Here is a 25763-nt window from a genome sequence, read left to right as displayed (position 1 = left end):
AGGAGAAAGGAATTTTGGGATATGAAGTTCCAGCACAAAGCAGCCTGACTGACTTTTCAGGTGACAGGCTCACTGCAGAGTGTCAAGAAAATTGTGGGGGAGACTATAAAAGTAAAGGTGGACTAGGCCCAGGCTCTTTGTTTCCTGGATCCTCACATGTAAACACCATCCTGTTGCTGTGAGAGGGGGATTGCAGCCTACCACGAGATCTACAATGTTCCAACCCAGATGAGAGGGGCCTGGCTCTTCTTGCTGTTCACCTGTCTTCCATCCAGCACCACTTGGGTCACCTGTCAACCTGTGTACTGAGCTTCACATTGGGAGATCGATATGGCGGATCTGCTGCAGGAATGTTGCTACAAGAGCTACTGTCCAGAAGCCATCGAATCGGCCTGGTCATTGGTGAGAGGGCAGTCATCCACATTTACAAATCCTTTCTCATGGTTTCACTGGAACACTTTGCTCTGCAATAGGAATACTTTACTGAACCTACTTTGAACACTGTGCAGAGACACCTTTAGCTCTCCTCATTTTGAGAAACCTATTGCTTGCTACTATACCTTATTAGATAAAAGTTAATGAGCTCCTCCGTGCCGGTGAAGACAATCAGATCAGCAACTGGGACATTAATGTCATTGCTGCTGTAAGGCCCTTATACCACTATTTTTAAATCAGACCTCTTATTAGAGTTAACGGTTAATAGTTTGGCCTGGATTTCTCCTTTAGTATTGGTAATATCTACAAGTACTCAATGGTTTTGAAGAAGGTATTTATGGATTATCTGTCACTGACTGTATTGATGCTGTCTATTTGCATATTTGTTTGAGCACTATAAAAATCACTTCAACCAAATCCTGGTTGTTTGTCCGGGATCTGGCTGACCAATACCATTTTGAGTTCTTGCCTAAGTAAATAGAAAGAAAACATTAATACTTGAACTGTGTCAGTGGGGTTGATTTACTAAAGGCAAGTCCACTTTGCACTACAAGTGCACTTGAAAGTGCAGTCGCTGTAGATCTGAGGGGAAGATCTGAAATGAGGGGAAGCTCTGCTGATTTTATCATCCAATCATGTGCAAGCTAAAATGCTGTTTTTTTATTTATTTATTTATTTTTTATTTTCCTTGCATGTCCCCCTCAGGTCTACAGCGACTGCACTTCCAAGTGCACTTGTAGTGCAAAGTGGATTTGCTTTTAGTAAATAACCCCCAGTGTGTCATTACTGTGGTATTCTATTAATCACATTGCCAGGTTTGCCAGAGGGGCTGAGGACATTCCTGGGGTTGAGAGGCAGAGTAACAGACTGAACCAATTTAAGCAGCTCCTTCGGGAGTATCAATATAAGAAAATGTATTACATGAAAAAATACATATATTATTATTATATTATTATTATTATTATTACAGTGAAAAAACATAATCAAATTGCATTCAGAAACCTTCAAGTTTGAAAAGACCTGACATCAACATATGGCAACTGAGCGTCTGAGAAGAACACTAAGCAAATCCTCATCAGTAAATCTTATTTGACTGGGAAAACACTAAATATTCTTTCTCTCCCTCTTATATAAAATATTTGTATTATTATATTCTGCCTTTTTCCAGCAGGGAGGGTGGCAGCTATGCGCTCATAACCAGTTTTGCCAGCTTGAGATGAAGTGGAAGACATAGCACAGGTGCGGCTGAGACCTGTCAGCTTGAAAAACTTGTTTCGCTAACTAGTCTGTACATGGGTCTGGCTGCCATTCCCAATACATTTGCTTGAAGTATCTCTCAAGGGAGACTTTGAGAGATGGGACTTGATGTTCAGTAGTAACCAGTTTCTTTCTCAAGTACATTTTAAAGAATTTTGCTAGCTTCACATGGATCATTTGTTGAACTTCCTTGTGGTAACTTGCTGGGAAAGAAGAAAAAGCCGTAGCTGTGGATTATCTAAGAACCGATTGTACAACTACTGTTGTGTCTTCCTAAAGGATTTGTAAGGGCAACCTAAAAGGAATTTTGGGAAGGTCTAATTGACTTAGAAATATCTTGGTTTCTATCAGACATAATCCAGAAAAAGAGTGTTCCTCTCAGTTTACTCAACACAGCAGACTTGTTTTGGAGGCTTCTGTCTCTCATCTGAGGCTTCACTGAATAGAAGATGAAACTGTCACTCAGGTGAAAGTGGAGGATTGGGGTCTGCCAGTTTGGACACTTGGTGTTAACTTGTGATATGCCGTGGTGGTGTTTGTGGTGCTTCTGCCCTCCCTGTCTGTCTGAAGATGACAAAGCAGCACTGGCTATTAACAGAGAAATTAACAGGGTGCTTAAATTTCACAAGAGCCGGGATCGGAGAGAGTTAAAACTTCTTCTTCTAGGTAAGTGTCACTGATAATTACTGTCCTATAGCATAGGTGCATACATGTCTTTTACCTTGATGGGGTTTTTTTTCTTAGTGTGGCTATCTTAGGTAAATTGAAGCTGTCCTGGTAGTCAATTACAATGAAAACCTCTGCTGAAGAGGGATGTTTCAAAAACATTTTTTCAAAAATTGTGTAGAACTTGGGAGCCACAAATCAACATGCTAAAAGCATCACATAGGAGTTAATTTAATGAAGGAGAAGAAGCTGTTCACTGAGCATGATAAGCTTAGTTAGCTGAACCAGCGTTTACTTCAGTCAACCAATCATGACCAGAATAAATCCTGTTATTTAATTTTCCTTGTACGTAGTGGGGTATTCGAAGCAAACAAAGGGTCACCTTCTATACTAACATTTATGTTTCAATTCAAACATTCACTTTTCTAATGGTACAGCTTATTCCTTTTAAAGTATCCCCGTTGAAGCTGATTTATGAATACTCGTGCAAAAGTGAATTTTATTTTTGCTTTAGCATTTAATTGTCAGCTCCCCTTTTGGTAAAATTTATGTTGGCGCTTTCTTCTGAAATCAACAGTCCCATGACATTTTTAAAAACAATATTCACTATGGAAGATGTATTCTGAACTGATGTTTTAAATAAGTAGTATTGTTGTTTTAAATAAGTAGTATACCAAAAAAGCTTATAGAAGATTTCTAAAAGAGGAACCAATTTCCTTGCTTGCTTCCCTCCAATGATTCTACATCTGCTAGGTCTCTCGCTAGCATCTTTTCCTTGGATTCTTCTGGGTGTCAGGCCTTTACTGTCTTGATTGGCTGTTGCAGGATGATGTTACTCTTATATGTGGGCAGGAGGTCATTCATCCATCATACCATTCTGAGAATGTGCCCTGAACTGCACATGTGCAGCTCAGAGTACATTTAAAAAAAGTTCTGCGAATTGGCAAGTAAGTTTATTTTTTGCAGCAATGACAAAGCATGTCTCTTATACAATTAATTTCCTGACTGTTTGCAATTGTTTTTTTTTCATAGGTATAGTTCCATTTTAACAGCTTGATGTCCTTAGATCGTTTTAAAATGTCCTTGACTTCAAGTGGTTAAAGCAAGCTATTGGTAGCAGTTGCAGCTGCAGCCATAAGCTTGGAATTATTTTTTTTACTTGGTGATTGGCTGTTTAATAAAAGTGATCTGGGTCTCTCTACAGCCACCCAATCACTTTTACAGCAGTGAGAAGGGCAGCTACCGCTCCTCCACCACTGCTCCTTGCTGCTTGTGGTGGTTCCCGGGTTCTCCCTTTCCTCCGGGGAGCCCAGGACTGCTGAAATATGCCCCATCCATTAAGCAGAAGGAGATTGCAAGTAATGAAGCCAGAAGCTAAAATGGTTTAGAGCTGTCATTCCCCATAGACTGCAGCCAGGGAAGCAGTTAAACAAGCACACGATTTGTACTTGATTAGCTGCAGTGGAGGGCAGGGGAAAGATTGTGTGTCCATGTCCCCCCCCCCCCCCCCTATATACATGTTAATGTGAATGTTCATGCAGGGCCTGTGCATGTATGTAAACAGCAATTTTGCCACACATGAGGTATAGACCTGAACATCAGAGTGACAGAGTGTTTACAAAAGCACAGAACTCTGTGTACAGTAAACAGCAATCTGGAGAATAAACAGCCAGATAGTAAAGTAACAGCAGCACACATTACATACATTACACATTGTTCGGCACACAGCTAACCCCTTAATTGCCCCTAAATGCTAACCTCTTCCCAGCCAGTGTCATTGTACAGTATTATCACTGATCACTGTATTAGTGTCAGTAGCAACATTGGTGTCAGTGACCTTCCCAGATAGAGTCTGTTAACGTCAGATTGCCGCCACACTTATATTTACTGGGATTTGTTTTTACCAAAGATATGTAGCATACAAGTGTTGAATAGCAAAATATGCCCTGGTCATGAAGGGGGTAACACCTTTCAAAGGTCAAGTGGTTAACATCATTTTCCAGCAATATATGCTGATTTTAACATGTGTCTGAAAACTAAATTTAGTGGCATAGTGGTTAACCCCTTCCCAATGCCACCTCCCGGACGTTTAAGAGGTTTTAAATGCCGGGAGGCAGAAACGGGCATTCCAATCACATGACCGCTGTGATCGGCTGTCACAGCAGTCACATGATCGGAAAGCTCCTCATTGAACTTATGTATTGGGAGCTTTCTGGTACCCCCTGGTCTGTCTGCTGGGAGTGCAGGGTTACATAGTTAGTCAGGTTGAAAAAAGACACAAGTCCATCCAGTTCAATCATACAAAATAAATAAATAAAATAAAAAAAAACATACAATCCCATATACCCTATCCTATACCCACAGTTGGTATAAATGTTAATACCCAGTTATATTATGTACATTTAGGAAATAATCCAGGCCTTTTTTAAAGCAATCTACTGAGCTGGTCAGAACCACCTCTGGAGGGAGTCTATTCCACATTTCCACAGCTCTTACTGTGAAGAAATATTTCTGTATTTGGAGATGAAATCTCTTTTCCTCTAGACGTAAAGAGTGCCCCCTTGTCCTCAGTGTTGACCGTAAAGTGAATAACTCAACACCAAGTTCACTATATGGACCCCTTATATATTTATACATGGTGATTAAATCCCCCCTTAATCTCCTCTTCTTGAGAGTGAATAAATTCAGTTCCTCTAATCTTTTCTCATAGCTGAGCTCCTCCATGCCTCTTATCAGTTTGGTTGCCCTTCTCTGCACTTTCTCCAGTTCTCCGTTAGGCCCCTTTCACACTAACGTCCCGTTCAGGCCCGCCTGTCAGTTTTTCAGGCGGACCTGAACGGGTGCTCCATAGAGCTCTATGGAGCGTCGGATGTCAGCGGTGACATGTCCGCTGACATCCGACCCGCTCCGATCCGAAAAAGTGTGACGGAGGAAAAAGCTATTTTTCCATCCGTCTGCGGATCGGATCGGGTGACGACGGGCACTGCGGTCCGTCGTCATCCGATCTCCCATAGGGGAGAACGGCGCTGTGACAGGTCCGTCCCTGCGCAGTGTGCAGAGACAGACCTGTCATCTCCCTGCTCAGCGGGGATCGGCGGAGTGATCCCCGCTGAGCAAACGGACATCCACGGGGCGGATCAGAACTGATCCGCCCCGTGTGAAAGGACCCTTACCCTTTTTAATAACTGGTGCCCAAAAGTGAACTGCATATTCCAGATGGGGTCTGGCTAGTGATTTGTACAGGGGCAAAATTATATCTTTCTCTCTGGAGTCCATACCTCACTTAATAAAAGAAAGTACTTTGCTCGCTTTGGAAACCGCAGCTTGGCATTGCATGCTATTATTGAGCTTATGATGTACCAAATGCCCCAAATCCTTCTCCACCATTGATTCCCCCAGTTGTACTCCCCCTAGTATGTATGATGCATGCATATTCTTAGCCCCCAAGTGCATAACTTTACATTTATCAACATTAAACCTCATCTGCCACACAGTCACCCAATTAGACATTGGGGTCAGCCTGTAAATTGGAGACATCCTGTAAGGATATTATTTCACTGCATAGCTTAGTGTCATCTGCAAAGACAGAAATGTTACTTTTAATCCCACACCCAAAATCATTTATAAAGATATTAAAAAGTTAGTGTCCCAATACTGAACCTTGGGGTACACCACTGATAACCCTAGACTCTCTGAATTCTGACAGTTTTCTATCCATTTACAAACTGATATTTCCAAGTCTGTAGACTTTACCTTACACATTAGCCGTGTGTGGGGAACTGTGTCAAACGCTTTTCCAAAATCCAAGTATATCATGTGCCACCCCTCTCTCCAAGGTTTTACTTACCTCCTCAGTAAAAGAAATTGGGTTTGACAACTTCTGTTTTTCATGAATCCATGCTGCTTGTTGCTTAAAATATTTTTTTCCAGCAAGAATTCATCTATGTAGTCTTTTATTAAACTCTCCAGTTTCTTCCCGACTATAGAAGTTAAACTAACAGGTCTATAGTTATTTGGTAAAGACTTTGTTCCCTTTTTAAATATAGGCACCACATTGGCCCTACGTCAAACCAGTGGTACTATTCCCGTAATTAACGAGTCCTGAAAAACTAGATACAATGGCATTGTAATTACAGAGCTCAATTCTTTCAGGATCCATGGGTGAATGCCATCTGGTCCAGCTGCTTTATCCACCTTTCTTCTGTCTAAATATTTCTGGGCCATATCCCTTTTGAGCCATTGTGGATCATTTGGGGCTATGTCACTACCACCCCCATTATGGACATGAAGTCCCCCATGCTCCTTTGTATACACAGAGCTGAAGAAAATATTTAATACATTTGCCTTCTCTTTGTCCCCAGTCACCCATCCTAGATTATTTTGTAAAGGGTCTACATGCTCAAACCTGACATTTTTACTATTAATATATTTGAAGAATTTTTTGGGGTTTGTCCTACCATCTTTTGCAATCTGTCATTCGTTTTGTTTTTTGCGTCCTTGATTTCCTTTTTACATATTCTGTTATATTATTGTAACATTTAAACAACACTAGTGTTCCTTAATTTTAATATTTTTTAAAGCTCTTTTCTTATTGTTTATAGCTTTTTTAACTTTGGCCGTGAGCCAATAGGTTTTATTTTTAGCCTTTTAACCACTTCAATACCAGGCACTTAAACACCTTCCCGCCCAGACCAATTTTGAGCTTTCAGCGCTGTCGCACTTTGAATGACAATTGCGCGGTCATGCTACACTGTACCCAAATGAAATTTTTATCATTTTTTTCCCACAAATAGAGCTTTCTTTTGGTGGTATTTGATCACCTCTACGGTTTTTATTTTTTGCGCTACAAATAAAAAAATACCGAAAATTTTGAAAAAAAAAATGTTTTTTTTGTTTCAGTTTCAAAACTTTGTAAATAAGTACGTTTTCTCCTTCACTGATGGGCACTGATGGGGCTACACTGATGGGCACTGATAAGGCGGCACTGATGGGCACCAATGATGTGGCACCAGTGAAGTGGCACTGATGAGGTAGCATTGATGGACACTGATAGGCGGCACTGATGGGTGACACGGATGGGCGACACAGATGGGCGACACGGATGGACACTGATAGGTGGCACAAATTGGCACTGATAGCTGGCACGGATTGGCATGGATGGGCGGCACAGATGGGCATGGATAGGCGGCACAGATGGGCATGGATAGGCGGCACAGATGGGCATGGATAGACGGCACAGATGGGCATGGGTGGGCACTGATAGGCGGCACAGGTGGGCACTCATAGGCGGCACAGGTGGGCACTCATAGGCGGCACAGGTGGGCACTCATAGGCAGCACAGGTGGGCACTCATAGGCAGCATTGGTGTTATACTGTACTAATGGATGCCAATCAGTGCCAAACAATAATGCATGCCAATCAGTGATGCCCATTGTGGGCACTGATTGGCATCCATTATAGGCACTGATTGGCATCCATTGTGCTGACTGGCATCCCTGGTGGTCTAGGGAGGATTACCTTTTGCTTAGCATCCCTGATGGTCTGGTGGCGTCCCTGGTGGTCCAGTGTGGGCATCCTCGGGGGGGGGGGGGCTGTGCTGATAATCGATCAGCACAGACCCCCCCTGTCAGAGGAGCAGCCGATCGGCTCTCCTCTACTCGTGTCTGACAGACGCGAGTGAGGAAAAGCCGATCACCGGCTCTTCCTATTTACACTGTGATCAGCCGTGATTGGACACGGCTGATCACGTGGTAAGGAGTCTCCGTCGGAGACTCTTTACCGAGATCGTAGTTGCTGGGTGTCAGACTGACACCCCGCAACAACGATCGCCGCGATGCACGCCCCCGGGGGCGCGCAGCGGCTCATAATCCTGATCACGTCATATGACGTCCGATCAGGATTATGAAAACACTTTGCCACCGTCAATTTGTAATAGGGTGGGCGGCAAGTGGTTAAACATATTGGCCATGGGAATACACTTTGCAGTGAGTTCACAAAGAGTCACTTTGAAGAATTCCCATTTCTGTTCTGTGCCCATTGATGCCAATATTCTCTCCCAGTCCAAGTCCTGGAGAGCAGCCCTCATCCTTGGATGTTCCTTTATATGAACCTTAGTAGTATGAACCTTAGTAATAAGCTCTGCATGGTTTGAGATTACCAGGTCCAACAGATCATCTTTCCTAGTTGGGGCTTCAATAAACTGGACCATAAAATTGTCCTGTAATAGGTTTATACATTTTTGCCCTTTAACTGTCCCAGCAGTGCCAGTACTCCAGTCAATTTCTGGGTAGTTAGAATCCCCCATTATTATCACCATCCCAGCCTTTGCAGCCCTTTCCATCTGTGCAAGGAGCTGAGTCTCCACCTCCTAATTAACATTGGGTGGTCTATAACAAACTCCAATGATTAACTTTGAACTACGCACATCTATATGCAGTTCCACCTACAATGCTTCAGACTCATCAGACTCTCCATCAGCCAGGTCTTCTTTCACACTCGCTTTGAGATCACTACTCACATAGAGACAGACCTTGCCGCCTTTCCTTTTTACCCTGTCTCTCCGAAAGAATGCATAGCCAGGAATATTAATAGCCCAGTCATGTGAGGAATGAAGCCAAGTTTCAGCAATACCGATTACATCATTGCTCTCATCATGCACCAGAGCTTCCAACTCGCCTATTTTGCTTGGCAGAATTCTGGCATTGGTGAACAAACACTTTAATGCATTATTACATTTTGCTCTGGTGTTTTTCATATCTTGTTTAGTAGTACAAATGGTACTATAATTTCCAATGGTTGATTGCAACATGGGAACGTTCTTGTCACCTTTCACAACCCTCCCCCCATCTATCCCCATTCCACTGCCCGATGGAATTCTAGTTCTAGTGACCCTCCTCCATTATTCCTAGTATAAATACTCCTCCAGCCTTCCCATAAACTTCTCCCCCAGCACAGCAGACCCCCTTCCATTCAGGTGCAAACCATCTTTTGCATATAGGTTGCACCCTTATGAAAAGTCAGCCCAGTTCTATAGAAACCCAAATCCCTCCTCCCTACTCCAGGTCTTTAGCCATGCATTCAGCGCTCTAATCTCCTCCTGCCTTTCCTAATTTGCGCATGACACAGACAATATTTCAGAGAATATCACCTTGGAGGTCCTTCCCTTCAACTTGCAGCCTAGTTCATTAAATTGATTCATAAGAAGCCTCCCCCTTCCAAATGTTATGTCATTGGTTCCAATGTGAACCAAGACAGCTGGGTCATGCCCAGCCCCTCACAGTAATTTACCAACCTGGTCCACCACATGCCGAACCCTAGAACCAGGGAGACAAATTCTTCTGTCAGTCCTTCTGAGTATAGAATCCCCTATTACCTCTAACTGTCTAGGCCTATCTGAACTTCCCTCATCACCTCTACTAGATGGGCTGCTCTCCCGGATGTTAGGGGTATCAATGACATCTAGGGCTACCACCTCTGTGTTTGCAACCTCCACAACTTCACCCAACTTTGCAAATTTGATTTGATGCACAAATACAGGACTGGCCTTCCTTTTCTGTGAGCCCCTTCCACTCTCTCTAATTACATTAACCCATCTTCCTATCTGATAATCCTGACTTGCCCCTCCACCCTTCACATCAACCCTTCTGTCCACCTGCTCACCGAGCAGAGGACCCCTTTCAAGGTTGTCCTTACTGTCCAGTGTTGCAACTTGCCCCTCCAGATCTCTAATGCGAGCTTCCAGAAGGGAAACCCGCTCACATCTGTCACAGCGGTATCCATCCTGGAGCTGTTGCACCAATTTTGCATACATGTGGTGGACTGTGCACTGAGCAAAACCTTCAACCCTGCTAGCACTCATTTCCCAGTTACAACATAATTACTAATAGGAAGTTTAAGATGTTACAGGTTAGAAGACTCCTGTCCTTTCAACTCCTGGTTATTAACTCTCCACTTTAGTTCAAAATTGCACTCATATTTAGGGTGTGTACTCTTAGTGCCAAAAGATGTTTACATAGAGGCGCATATATGCGGCCTCTCAGCATTAAAGCCAACCTGCTGAGTGACCGCATCTATGTGTATGGCCGGCAGCAAGAGGTTAGTTTATCTGTAGTTAAAACATTTTACTGTGTATAGAATAAGGCAGTCCTTTCTTTCCAGGGTTCCTTCAGAGGGTGCTAGGGTCTCCTTGAGATGTGGATTACTGACCTCTTATTTGATGGTGCCTGCATGGTAACAAGTACCAAACTAGAACAAAATTGAGTGGGACTTTACATGTACCTTGTAGGGTTTAAAACACGCACAAATCAAGATTTAAAAGAAAAAGTAAGCATCATTTTATTCTGCACATACAAGTGGTTAGGTTAAAAAAGAGACAAAACTGGTTAAAATCACAGTTACAATTAGGTTGTCCAGGGTGTTGTTGTCCTGGCTGAGGAATCCGAAAAATTGCCTATGCATTTCGCAGGATGACCCACTGCATCAGGGCCTCGGATTATAGTACAAATTATACATATACTGTAATGATACACAAGCATATTATTAGCATCAAATTTTTATAGTGATTAAAAAGCTTTACATTGAAATTTGCAGCAATGTTAGCTAATAATATCACATTTCATTCTAATTATAGTTTAATAGCTTAATAAATCTACCCATTGGAGCATGATAAAGCCTGTTACATGCGCTGCAACAAGCCATGGGGGAGGAAGGAGAGAGAGAGGTCAAACTTCTAAGGCACAGTGCACATATAGGTAAAAAGGAAAAATACAGCGCTATGACCAGGAGAAATAAAAATATACCAAGCAGCTGCTAGAGGTGAGATATACACATAGATAAAATAGAGAAAATGATAGCAGTGCTAAATAAGTGAATTGATAACCAAATTAAACATTAATCAAAACATGAAAATTAAAAACACCCACAATAAATTAATCAATATTGTGAAAAAAATGTGAACAAAGTGAATGTGTGTATATATATATATATATATATATATATATATATATATATATATATATATATATATATATATATATATAAATCCTTCATACATATAAACTATGACGTAATATACATATGTGAACCAGACCTATATACACTCCAAATAAATGATTGGAGATAGCAGTGGAGGATATTATAAATAAAAGAGTCCAGTGAATAATGGAAATGGTGATTTAAAATTCATCAACGATGAAATTAATCCCAGTCCATATGCAACTCCTCAAATATGTGACTATTCCACCACCGCAACCAAAATGTGACCACCTTAAAGCGGGAGTCCACCGGGACTCCGCGTTTTTTTTTAAAAGCCAGCAGCTACAAATACTGCAGCTGCTGACTTTTAAATAGTGACACTTACCTGTCCAGCGCGCCCGCGATGTCGGCACCCGAAGCCGATCGCTCGCTCGGCTGCCGGGTCCCGCCGCCATCTTGGGTATGGGAATCAGGAAATGGAGCCTTTCGGCTTCATTTCCCGGTTCCCTACTGCGCATGCGCGAGCCGCGCGGCGCAATCCGGACGGTCCCCGCTGCCTCTGGGAGCTGTGTGTTTCCCAGCAGGCAGCGGGGCACTTGCTGAAGGGGGCGGGCGCTTGCGGAACGGGGGCGTAACCTACGCTCGTTCCGCAGACAGCTAGCCCGGAAGTGGGTGCAGTTACCTGGATTATCCAGGTAACTGCACCCCCCTCCCCCCTGAAAGGTGCCGATTGTGGCGCCGGAGGGGGGGGGGATTCCGATGAGCGGAGGTCCATTTTAGGGTGGACCTCCGCTTTAAGAAATGCCAGCTTACCAAATGGTAAGCTGATTAAGCTTGCAACCAATACCCGGTCTGGGCCTTTATCCAAAAGTTGGAAGTCAATGCCCCCAAACGAAGCTGTGATCCTGGAACAGAGCCCGATCCCTCTAAGCAGCGATCAACAGAAGCTTCAACACGGTGGTTAGATGAAAGAGGAAAGAGACTCGCCATAGCGTAATTCCAATGAGACATATTTATTTAAATAATAAAAATACACTTACAGTGTTGAAGATAAAAGTAGCAAAATAGCTGGCCGGCTGTGTGTGAACGCCCGTCCACTCAGACACAAGTACGCGATGACGTCAGCACGTCTCCTCCCAACGTACGTTTCATCAAATAATGACATAATTTGGGGCACCTATAAACCTGTATTATAAAATATATTTAAATTTGAAACACACAATAGGCATAAATGACTGTAAGTGCATATTAGAAGATTCACCTGTAAAATGTTAGTGATTGGTTTGATGGAGGTTTAGCTTGGGGAGCCCGTGGGGATTAGCTTTGCACCCTCTCAGCAAAGAAAGGTATTCCCATATATTGATGGCAATTCGTATAATCAAGGTAAGATTGGCGACTATATCTAAAGAGGTGGCTGAATTTTAGAAGGTCTACAAAGGGGAGGGTAGGGAAGGGAAGGGAAGGGGGGAGAGGAGGGGAAGGGAAAGAAAAAGGGGAAGAAGGGAAAGAAAATGGGAAAGGGAAGAAAAGGGAAAAAAAAAGAGAGAGGAAAAAGCAAAGGAGGGGTGAAGGAGGGGGGGGGGAAGGGAAAGGAACGGAAGGGGGAGGGAGGGAAAGGGTAAAGTGGAAAGGGGAAAGGGAAATGGAGGGAAAAAGGGAAAAGGTAGGATGATGAAGGTATGAAAAAAAGAGAGAGGGGGGGGGGGGGGGGGGTTGGAGGGATGAATGATAAGGGAGTGTGTTAGGAGACCTTCCCTTAAAAAAACATGGATATCAATGTAATCGCCCCAAACCTTAGGGGGAGAGGACATGGGAGAGTGGATAAAACCACTTAGAAAATGTTTGCTAGTAGTTTCAAAGTGTATGAGGCCTTAGATAGATCTAAATAAAGATCAACCATAGGCCAATCAAATAGCTGTAAGCAGTGGAATAGATATAAGATGGCAAGGGGTAACATAGGAAGGGAGTGCATGCATCAATAAGCAGAGCATGGAAAACATCCATGCATAGGCTTTAGCATCACAGAATATTTCACAAAATTCCTTACCTAGACTCCAAGTTCTCTGAGCAAGAAAGCTATCTTCACCTCAGGGGCGGATCCAGGGGGGGGGCAACGGGTCAATTGCCCCCTCCGAGAATACCGCCAGCTGGTCCAATCGCGGCCGGTTCCGCGGGTCCAATCGCGGCCGGTTCCGCGGGTACCCGCGGGCCGGTTCCGCGGGTCCAATCGCGGCCGGTTCCGCGGGCCGGTTCCGCGGGTCCAATCGCGGCCGGTTCCGCGGGTACCCGCGGCCGGTTCCGCGGGTCCAATCGCGGCCGGTTCCGCGGGTACCCGCGGCCGGTTCCGCGGGTCCAATCGCGGTCCGTTCCGCGGGTACCCACGCGGCCCGTTCCGCGGGTACCCGCGCTGAGTGGACGGGTGAGGGGGGGGCAGCTGGGCGGCTTAGGAGGGCTGCTGGCCAATCAGGAAGCCAGCAGGCAGGGGAGCAGGGAGATGACATCATCTCTCACTGCCCTGCGTCCCTCCAGTTCCGCCCTCACTGTGTAGGAAGCTGTGTGCAGCAGAGAGATTGCATCATCTCTCTGCTGCCTATCTTCACTCTGGGACCCAACAAAAGACCACCAGTAGGTGACAATCCGCAATGTGTGGCAGGCTACGTGGCAAGTGGCAATCCGCAATGTGTGGCAGGCTACGTGGCAAGTGGCAATCCGCAATGTGTGGCAGGTGACGTGGCAAGTGACAATCCGCAATGTGTGGCAGGTGACGTGGCAAGTGGCAATCCGCAATGTGTGGCAGGCAACGTGGCAAGTGACAATCCGCAATGTGTGGCAGGTGATGTGGCAAGTGACAATCCCCAATGTGTGGCAGGTGACGTGGCAAGTGGCAATCCGCAATGTGTGGCAGGTGACGTGGCAAGTGGCAATCCGCAATGTGTGGCAGGTGACGTGGCAAGTGACAATCCGCAATGTGTGGCAGGTGACGTGGCAAGTGGCAATCCGCAATGTGTGGCAGGCTACGTGGCAAGTGGCAATCCGCAATGTGTGGCAGGCAACGTGGCAAGTGACAATCCGCAATGTGTGGCAGGTGACGTGGCAAGTGGCAATCCGCAATGTGTGGCAGGCAACGTGGCAAGTGACAATCCGCAATGTGTGGCAGGTGATGTGGCAAGTGACAATCCCCAATGTGTGGCAGGTGACGTGGCAAGTGGCAATCCGCAATGTGGGTCAGGCAACTTGGCAAGTGACAATCCGCAATGTGTGGCAGGTGACGTGGCAAGTGGCAATCCGCAATGTGTGGCAGGCTACGTGGCAATCCGCATCTGGTGGCAGGCGACGTGGCAAGTGACAATCCGCAATGTGTGGCAGGTGACGTGGCAAGTCACAATCCGCAATGTGTGGCAGGTGACGTGGCAAGTGACAATCCGCAATGTGTGGCAGGCGACGTGGCAAGTGACAATCCGCAATGTGTGGCAGACTACGTGGCAAGTAACAATCCGCATTTGGTGACAAGTGACAATCCACATTTGGTGGCAGGCGACATGGCAAGTGACATCCTCAGGGCTCCCACTGATTCTGCATTATGGTGAGTTGAACCATTTAATTTTATATTGCAATGTATTAATAGAAATAATGCGCTTCAATCATCCTGACACCATAACAACCATGGTGCCGTAATGATTGAAGCGCCAATACCAGCCATTTCCCATATAAATTGCCCCCCAAAAAACATATTTTATAGCAGTGCCCCTCCCGAGATTAGACTCTGGATCCGCCCCTGGTAGGAAGCTGTGTGCAGCAGAGAGATTGCATCATCTCTCTGCTGCCTATCTTCACTCTGGGACCCAACAAAAGACCACCAGTAGGTGACAATCCGCAATGTGTGGCAGGCTACGTGGCAAGTGGCAATCCGCAATGTGTGGCAGGCTACGTGGCAAGTGGCAATCCGCAATGTGTGGCAGGTGACGTGGCAAGTGACAATCCGCAATGTGTGGCAGGTGACGTGGCAAGTGGCAATCCGCAATGTGTGGCAGGCAACGTGGCAAGTGACAATCCGCAATGTGTGGCAGGTGATGTGGCAAGTGACAATCCCCAATGTGTGGCAGGTGACGTGGCAAGTGGCAATCCGCAATGTGTGGCAGGTGACGTGGCAAGTGGCAATCCGCAATGTGTGGCAGGTGACGTGGCAAGTGACAATCCGCAATGTGTGGCAGGTGACGTGGCAATCCGCAATGTGTGGCAGGCTACGTGGCAAGTGGCAATCCGCAATGTGTGGCAGGCAACGTGGCAAGTGACAATCCGCAATGTGTGGCAGGTGACGTGGCAAGTGGCAATCCGCAATGTGTGGCAGGCAACGTGGCAAGTGACAATCCGCAATGTGTGGCAGGTGATGTGGCAAGTGACAATCCCCAATGTGTGGCAGGTGACGTGGCAAGTGGCAATCCGCAATGTGGGTCAGGCAACTTGGCAAGTGACAATCCGCAATGTGTGGCAGGTGACGTGGCAAGTGGCAATCCGCAATGTGTGGCAGGCTACGTGGCAATCCGCATCTGGTGGCAGGCGACGTGGCAAGTGACAATCCGCAATGTGTGGCAGGTGACGTGGCAAGTCACAATCCGCAATGTGTGGCAGGTGACGTGGCAAGTGACAATCCGCAATGTGTGGCAGGCGACGTGGCAAGTGACAATCCGCAATGTGTGGCAGACTACGTGGCAAGTAACAATCCGCATTTGGTGACAAGTGACAATCCACATTTGGTGGCAGGCGACATGGCAAGTGACATCCTCAGGGCTCCCACTGATTCTGCATTATGGTGAGTTGAACCATTTAATTTTATATTACAATGTATTAATAGAAATAATGCGCTTCAATCATCCTGACACCATAACAACCATGGTGCCGTAATGATTGAAGCGCCAATACCAGCCATTTCCCATATAAATTGCCCCCCAAAAAACATATTTTATAGCAGTGCCCCTCCCGAGATTAGACTCTGGATCCGCCCCTGCTTCACCTGTGTCTCCATGTGAATGGTCAACCATACTGCAATGCTGAGGGAGGGTGGAGGAATCCCTGTGGCTGCCCCTGTCGCCCGGATCAAAGGTCCAGAATGACCTAAGGATCCGGAGGGACGGGAGCAGGCTCATCTTCCCACTAAAATTCCAAGTGTGTGGTGTGTACCAGGGCTGCGGTGCACATCCCATATGTGATCCACCTCCAGAGTGCGCTAACCGCCGCAGGGATGATGCGGCAGGTCCTGCCCTGCCGTTCTTGGGCAGGAAGGGGAGAACAATGAGCTGGAACCTGAGGAAGGGAGGACCGATTCCGGCAGAGCATCAGATATGATGTAACCAGAAGGTGCGTCCCGGTAATGGGAAAAGGAGTGAGAGCTATAACAGCAGCTCCCTCATTTGTCCACAGGCAGTGGGGAGACACGGGCTGAGCCAATGCCAACAATGCCGGAAACGGAAAATAAATAAGCAATCAATGTTTCAATAACATATGTATCAAGGAAGAAGGGAAAAGAAGGGAACCATAACAGGAACTCAAATACAGCCTATCATGGATCAGCCAGGGTTTACAACTGTAGCACCCTCTAGTTAGGGAGGTGCTATAGTGAGTATTTTCTGTCAGAGTAGGAAAATTCAGGCAGACCTATCTGATGGCTAGGCCTGTTTTCATTCTGGGCTGGGAGTGACTCAGGGCAGCAGCTGGTGACTCACAGGCAGCACCATTGTCCTCTCCCTCTTCGTTCTAGAAGGTCCTGGAAGGAGAGAAGGAGGAAAGAAGGGGTGGAGCTGCCTGGGGTATTCTGGGGAGCCCTGACCAACCCCCAACTTGGATTGGCAGGGGACAGGCCTCCTGAAATACCTGGGGTAAGCCCAGCTGGGGAGGAGTTGTCAGGTGGAAAAGCTGGAGTGAGTGGAGTAAGAGAGTGTGGAGGCTGTCGGGGCACACGGGAGCTCCCCAGTCTGGGGTGGATGGTGGGAGGGTGGGCAGTTGACCCTGGGCTGGTGATCAGGTGCATCCAGGAGGAGTGACGAGATCCTGGAAGGAGAGGCACATGAGAGAGCAAGTAGAGGACAGTGGGAGAGAACACTTCTAAGAGTCTCCAGGGAGGACTACTGGTCACATTCGGGAGGGCTGGTGACTAAGCACAGTCAGGAGGACTGAGGATGCAAGCCAGGTTGAGATGGGTGCAGAACCAGAAGAGAGGACTGTGAGAAGGGCAGTGGAAAGAGGTCTTTGCAGCCGGGCTGGTTGGCAGGGCTATCTTGGAGTGGTAGCTGAATAGAAGACAGCTAGCACCTGAACTATTTCTACACCACAGGGGCCAAGGTCCCTGCCCACAAAAGGCAGTTCATTGAGGCCTGGCTGAAGCAGTATCAGGCCTACCCATGCGGTGCTAGCTAGTCTGGAGGAGTAACAGTCTGCAGCAAAGGAAGTGCTGGTGGAGCAACAGTCTGCAGCAAGTGAAGTGCTGGAGGAGGAATGGTGTGCAGCAAGTGTTTGTGCTGGAGAAAGGATTTGAGTGTATATACTGGAGTCTATATAGAAGTCCCAAGTAAGTTTGCACTGAACATTTCTGGGCATCCCATAATTCCCAATTTTCCATCCAAGTTTAATCCGGTCAAATAAAAAAACAAAACAAAGCTATGGACTGGTCTATGTCTGAGTGACTGAGTGACTGAGAGACTGAGAGACTGAGAGATGGATGTTTGGCCGGCCAGGGTGACGGGTGAACCATTACATTCAGCAACCCCTACGGGGCATGGCTACACAACCAGTTTAAGGTGCACTCTTGTAAAACTCTCTCCGTTTGTTGTGAAAGCACAACATGGATAAATGAACTCTAGACAGAAGACAACTTTCAGAGACAAATTAATAATATGAAAAGTCATTTGCCCAAATCCCATCCTACAGAACAAAGCAATATCTTTTTTCTGGGGGTTTTGGACAAGGAAGCAGACACTAAATGCACTTTGATCCAACACTAAAGCCTCCACATCTACTTTCTCTGGTCAAAGGAAACTGCCCTCATCAGTTGTATAAGAATTGTCCAAATTTGCAATATCCAAGTAGTTGTGGAGAAAAAAAATCTTAACATTATGTAAGTTTACTGGTGAAGTAGCACAGTCAACTAAATCATATAATATGAAAAATAACATCTCCCTGCAAAATAATACAGTTGTAGATAGAGGGGGAAGTAAAATATCCAATAGTAGCACAGGCAGTAAAAAATGCTTTTTAAAGCGGAGTTCCACCCGGTTCTGTGTTTATTAAAATTCAGCAGCTACAAAAAGTGTAGCTGACTTTTAATAATCAGACACTCAATCTACGATCCAGTGATGCGGGTGCCAAAGCCTCGCTCCTCTCCCCCGCCTGTCCGTAGTGCTGGCATCATTACTGTGGGCACCCGCCTGCGTCAGCTTGCAGCTTCACACCTGGGTGCGAAACTGCTCATGCGTGTCTCGCTCTACACATCGTGAATGGCCATGCAATTATCTGGGACCTGTGACGTGTCCCAGAAGATTGCAGGGAGGGAGGGGCCACCTAGGGGGAGAGGAAAAGTCGCCTAGGCAGCCTGGAGCAGAAGTGGGAGCTGGGTACCTGTCAAAAAAAAAATGACATGCCAAATGTGGCATGTCCTGGGTAAGAAGCACTTAAAGTGGAAGTTCCACTTTTGTGAACTCCGGGGGGGGGGGGGGGGGGGTGTAGTTTCTGTTGCAAATTTCCCCTCACTACCTGTGTGGTATGAGAAGATCTCTCTAACATGCCCTGGATAGCAGTAAAAAACAGACAGGTGTTTTTCCACCCTCATCCAAAACGACACAGAAAATTATTGCTGGACAAAAAATGGTATACTTATTTTCCAAAAAGAATCCATACTAGCTACTTAACGGCCCTATAATCTGTTTTTCATGAAATTATTTCCTATTGTAGTTTTTTGCCTCCCTGTAAAGTACTGTGAGCTCCCAAACCTATCCTTCCCACTCACTTCCATTTTCTTGTTGCCTGTTAGTTGCAATCATGTACACTGTTCTATGTACACTACAGATCTCATAGTCATAGTCTATAGCAGGTGTAGGCAACCTTAAAGAGATGGAGATCTACCTGAACAACATGGGAGAAGTCAAAGTTTACCGGGCAAAATGTCGCCTCCTTGCACCTGATTTAAACCTCTAATTGGCATGATTGCCTTGTTGTAATCCAGTGCATTGCACAGCAATAATGGATTTAAATCTGGTGGTGAGGAGGCAACATATCATCTCCTCACCACCTGTCAAACATACTCGGACTGCTTTTCAGAGGAGCAGCAGTGATTTAGGGCACGTTCACACATAAAGTTGGGAGGGGGTATAACCCTGCAGTTGAGTCACGGTTTTAACACGCCCCACCTCCTTCAGCTCCTGAGGCAGCAGCCAAAGGTACACATGCCCCAGCAGGAAATAAACTTCCTGTTGCTTTTGGCAGGTGCTACCGCCTGCCAATCGGTACTTATTCAAGTAAATGGAGCTCATCTGCAAGCGCCCCGCAACTGCATGCTTCTGCAGGGTCCAAGAGGTTAAAGCAGGTGGTGAGAAAACAGGGACGTAGATAAGGGGAGTTAGGGGGATTGAACCCTCCCCCTAGAGCATTCATCCACAATGCAGCTGCTAGGCTATTGTAGCCTTTGAGTTGTGGGAGCCACACATCCACACAAGCAGCATGTTTCCTCCACGTGCTGCTAGGACAGTGCAGACGGATATGCTTGCCAGCTGTCCCACAGCTATGTTCCAGGATCTGAATTCTGAGGACAGCTGCAGTGTGCCCTTAATCCCTTTGTGTTCTTAGAATGTAGTGTACAGCAGAATGCCAGGCACTGGAACGCTCTCTGAGCGCCAGCATCCAGCACTGAAAAGAACACTGTACTGTACTAGGCAACCTTAACCACTTCAGCCCTGGAAGATGACCAGGGGATTTTTTTGTGATACGGCACTGCGTCGCTTTAACTGACAATTGCGCGGTTGTGCGATGCTGTGCCCAAATAGAATTGATGTCCATTTTTTCCCACAAATAGAGCTTTATTTTGGTGGTATTTTATCACTTCTGCAGTTTTTATTTTTTGCGCTATAAACAAAAGAAGAGCGACAATTTTGAAAAATATGCTGTAATAAATAACCCACATTTTATTTAAAAAAAAAAAACAATTTTTTTCCTCAGTTTAGACCGATATGTATTCTTCTACATATTTTTGGTAAAAAAAAAAAAAAACGCAATAAGCGTATATTGATTGGTTTGCGCAAAAGTTATAACGTCCTCAAAATAGGGGATAGATTTATGCCATTTTTATTATTATTATTATTATTTTTTTACTAGTAATGGCAGTGATCGCCAATTTTTATTGGTACTGCGATATTGCGGCAGACACATCGGACACTTTTGACACATTTTTGGGACCATTGACAAATATACATCGATCAGTGCTATAAAAACTTACTGATTACTGTATAAATGTCACTGCCAGGGAAGGGGTTAACACTAGGGGGTGATCAACTGTGTTCCCTCATTGTGTTCTAACTGAAGGGGAGAGGGAACTGACTAGGAGGAGACAGAGATCGATGTTCATACTTGTATGAACACACAATCTGTCTCCTCTCCCCTGAAAGAACGGGGATTTGTGTGTTTACACACACAGATCCTGGTTCTCTCTCTGTCATGAGCGATCACGGGTGCCCGGCTGTCATTGCGCCCACAGGGCACACACTGCGGGCGCACGCCCCTACTGGCCAAAATGCAAAGCGATGTAAGGTAACGTAGTTTTGCCCAGCCGTGCCATTCTGCCACAGTTGAACTGTGGCGGCTGGTCAGCAAGCCGTTAAAGAGGTGGAGATCTACCTGAACAACATGGGAGAAATCAAAGATCACCGGGCACAGTTATCTCCACCCACAGTACAAGCAAAGTCCCTGCCTGGAGGGAGAGAGAGCATGCGCAGGAACCTGTAAATGATCCACAATCTGTCACCCTGCCCAGCCCGGCATTCACCTCTCAGTCACTCTTGAGGCAATGAACAGCCTGTGCTTGTTTTTTTTTTGTTATTTTATTGAGGGGATTTGAACTTGGATGAATAAGGGGTTTATGGGATGCCCAGAGGAACCAATAGGAACATCTATGTACACTTTGCAACTCCAGTCTCCTCCAGCACATCACTTGTTTGCAGACTGTTACTCTCTCCCTCTCTCCTGCACAACACTTCACTTCCAGGCACAGCTAGCACATGGTTAGGCTCAACTCTGATACAGTCAGGCCTTAGCAACTGCCATTTGCAGGCAGGGACCGCGGGCCCCTTTTTATGTAGCAAAAATATTAGGAAACTCTTTAGTGCTAGCTGTTTCTCCCACTGGCTCTACATCCATCTCAGACTGCACACTCCCAGTCCGCTCTGCCATGCCTCCCCAGCTTTGCCAACTGTGCCTGTCATTCACCAGTCCTCCTGGCTGCACTCCGGTGGATCCCTCCTGGAGACTTTCCAGGCGACACTAACTCCCGTTGTCCTTCTCGGTCCCTCTCTGTGCCTCCTGTCCAGGTCTTCTTTGTTTCTCAGAAAGGCTTTGACTTTCACCAGAACCCCACAGGCCCAAGGTAACCCCCCCCCCCCAGACTGGGGAGTGTCTCAAAGGCCCTGAGAACCTAGTGCTCCATCTCCAGCTTCTTCCACCCAACAATTCCTCCCCAGCAAGGCTGAACGTAGGTATTTAACCACTTCAGCCCTGGAAGACTTTAACCCCTTCCTGACCAGAGCACTTTTTGTGATTCGAAACTGCGTTGCTTTAACTTACAATTGTGCCGTCGTGTGATGTTGCACCCAAACAAAATTGGCACCCTTTTTTGCCAACAAATAGAGCTTTCTTTTGGTGGTATTTGATCACTGCTGCGGTTTTTATTTTTGCACTATAACATTTTTTTTTTTTTTAAAAACACATTATTTTTGACTTTTTGCTATAATAAATATCAGTTTAGACCGATACATATTATTCTACATATTTTTGGTAAAAAAAAAAAAAAAATAGCAATAAGTGTATATTGATCAGTTTGCGCAAAAAGTTATAGTATCTACAAAATAGGGGATCGTTTTATGACATCTTTATTATTAATTTTTTTTTACTAGTAATGTCGGTGATCTGCGATTTGTATTGGGATTGCGTACATTATGGCGGACACATCAGACAATTTTGACACATTTTTGGGACCATTGGCATTAATACAGCAATCCGTGCTATAAAATGCATTGATTACTGTAAAAATGTCACTGGCAGTGAAGGGTTTAACACTAGGGGGTGATCAAAGGGTGATGTTGAGACAGTAAATGAAAAAATGTGGGATATCAGAACATCACTTTGTGGTAAAAGTGGATATCCCAGTATAATCCTTAATGGAAAAGCGGCAACGTCCGTAATAAGTGCATACAAGAAACAAAACTACTGGGGGGACTTATGGACTTTATAGGTACCAATATAAGACAACAATTTCTTATTATTAAACAATTTTTATTATTCCAAGAATATACAAAAACGATTAAAAGCCAGAAATGGATGGTACATTCATGCGCAGAGACCACAATCAGCAATACATATCATATTACAACTCATATGATAATTAGATTTAGTAAAATAGCCAACAATAAGCCATTGGAGATTAGAGTGTACATATATATTCACAGTAATGATATGCTGATGTGGGTCCCATGCTTATGCCCGACATGTTTTGCGTCCCATCGACGCTTCTTCTGGGGCGCAGTGAGGTTCTTAAAAGCAGAGAAGGAACATGCGTCACAAATGAAATAAAGTAAATAGCACATCGGCATTCAATTTATAATACCTGACGAATAGCAAACAGCTAACATAACGCAAGGTGCTATCAAGAGGCGATATGAGTGTGCAATGCATAGACAGTCATTTTAGGGCACTGTGGGGGCACACAACAATATAGTATTGAAACAAAGTAAAGATAAAATTTAATTGATAAAGATACCAAGATTAAATTACCCTCTGGAATAGGGGCTGGGGAACAGGTAATGTGGCATCTGGATCGCAAAGAGATAGAGAGTCTGAAGATCAACAGCTAGAGATAAAGTATTGGAAGAGAAAAATGCCAGTGTATTATATAATATGTGTGTATATATATATATATATATATATATATATATATATATATATATATATATATGTCTATAATGTATATGATGATATGATAATAGCATTATAATAAGCTCACCAGCATTTAATAATCCATTTTATACATTTCAAAGCAGTCAAATGCATGAAGATAGATATGGAAGTCACATTTGAGTTCCAGACATCAGATATAAGAAGGCAGCCCGCAGACACATCCAGTAAGACAGACCACATAGGGCTGAGTGTCTGGAAAGTATCATTTAAAAAAAGATATCAGTGAAGAAAAAGAAAGGAGAGAACAATGGTGAATAATGTACTAAAGTCAGAGTATATAATCCACAGAAATAGATTACCTGTGTTAGAACCAAATATAGAGCGCAAATGTCCGAACATCCAGAGGGAGAGTGTAAATGAATGTTTCATCTCGAGGAGACGCTTGTACGGCGTCTCCATAAATGTGAGTGCCCCACCCCCCGTCATCCAATAGGCAGACAGCTAGTGATGACGTTGGGTGGGCCGGCGTGTGTCACGTCCAGCCACTCATTCCCCAAAGCGCCTGCGCAAAGTAATTCCAGACGTAGGGGATGAGGGGGAGTGAACAATACCGTTGGAGCGGGGTCTCAGGGGTCGGAGAGATAGAAAGTATATCGGCCAACAAGAGATCCATGACCGTCAACAGGAAAAGACCTGTGACGCTGACTGGCCACACAGCGCCCAGGACCGGCATAGCGCGGCCACCCACACCGCCTCTTAAAGACCAGCACCGCAGATAAATAAAAATTGATTACAATTGACACAATGACAATTACTAGTATCAGAAGAGACTGTACTATATAAAAGTAATAATGTATAATGGGAAATACAATCAAGTGGACAAACAGAAGAAAAAGCATGAAAATTATATATAGCTAAGTAGATATCTATTATATCAGTATAGTTTTTGTTGATGATTCTACCAAAATGTGGTGCTCAAGAGATAGAGGAAAAGAATGTGGAGCAAGTATGTAAGGTTTATAAAAAGGGTTTGTAAGAATGAGATTCATTAATACCCGGGGGAAATATAGCATTTCATTTTTCAATCCATAGAGTTTTTTTTATTTTTATGGATTTGTCCCAGTCACCCCCACGTGGATTTGGAGGGACTACGTCTAGTGCGATAAATTAAATGACTGAAGTGTCAAATTTATGGTACAAATCAAGATGTCTGCTAATGGATGTCACCATTTTGCCACCTGACGAAAAATATACGTGATCTTTTATCCGAGCCCGGAACTGTCTGATCGTCTTACCTACATAGAAGGCGGAACATTTGCAGACCATAAAGTAGATGACTCCACGTGTCTTGCAATCTGCGAAGAATTTGGGGACAAACCGTTCCCCATTAGGTAATATAAAGGACTGACCTGTTCGGATCAGAGGGCAAAAAGGGCATTTGCCGCATCTGAACATTCCAAAAAGAGGCCGATTTGGGGCTGTGCGAGTAAAATGACTAGAGGTTAATTGGTCCCGTAGAGACCTAGCTCCACGAAAAGTGATGTTAGGTTTAGTATTAATGTATTTGGCCAAGATAGGGTCCTCCCGTAGGAGGGACCAATGTGTAACCAATACTTCACGTAATTCGGAATGATGATTAGAATACCTCGTTATGAACCTCACAGTAGGAATTTGTGCAGGATTTTTTTGTTTGTACAGAAGGGAGCTACGGGATTGACATAGTGCCCTGTTGTATGCTTTGCGTAAAATGGATTTCCCGGAACCCCTTAGTTTTAATCGCTCCCGTAATGAATTAGCTTGAATTTTAAAATCTATGGTATGTGTACAGTTCCGTCGTAGCCTGATATACTGAGCATATGGGATGCTGCGTAGTAGGGGGTCTGGATGCGCACTTGTTTCGTGTAGCAGTGTGTTGCCCGCAGTCTCTTTCCGATAGAGAGTAGAGGCAATATATCCCTGATCATCCTTGATTATTGTAAGGTCAAGAAAAGTGATTTTAGAAATGTGACTGGCAACAGTGAATTTCAGATTAAAATGATTTTTACTGAGTTCTGTCACAAAGGTTTCCAGTTCAGCATTGGTACCTGTCCAAATGATGAACACGTCATCGATGTACCTCAGCCAGCAAATAGCGTGGCTGGTGTACATCGACAAGGTGTCATCAGAAAATATGTATCGTTCCCACCCCCCCAGGTACAGGTTGGCATAGGCCGGGGCACATACAGTGCCCATAGCCACCCCCTGCACCTGGAGGAAGTGGGATTCTCCAAATAAAAAACAATTGT

The 25763-nt window shown here is 45.0% G+C and overlaps 1 protein-coding gene across 1 annotated transcript in view; it reads left to right on the top strand.

Annotated features, from left to right (window-relative positions):
- Positions 1-1452: 1452 nt before the first annotated feature.
- The window catches only part of GNA15 (G protein subunit alpha 15), a 159289-nt gene continuing 134978 nt past the window's right edge, over positions 1453-25763 (top strand). The window contains exon 1 of the mRNA XM_077475585.1: positions 1453-2358. Coding sequence (XP_077331711.1) covers positions 2214-2358 — 145 coding nt within the window. The 5' untranslated portion in view covers positions 1453-2213. The remainder of the gene's footprint in view (positions 2359-25763) is intronic.

The sequence above is a fragment of the Lithobates pipiens genome, unplaced genomic scaffold (genome assembly GCF_037356315.1).
Source record: "Lithobates pipiens isolate NorthernLeopardFrog02 unplaced genomic scaffold, aLitPip1_a1.2 Scaffold_13, whole genome shotgun sequence".
NCBI classification, from domain to species: domain Eukaryota; kingdom Metazoa; phylum Chordata; class Amphibia; order Anura; family Ranidae; genus Lithobates; species Lithobates pipiens.
Note: the sequence above shows the minus strand (reverse complement) of the source record. Positions and strands in the feature narration are given on the sequence as shown.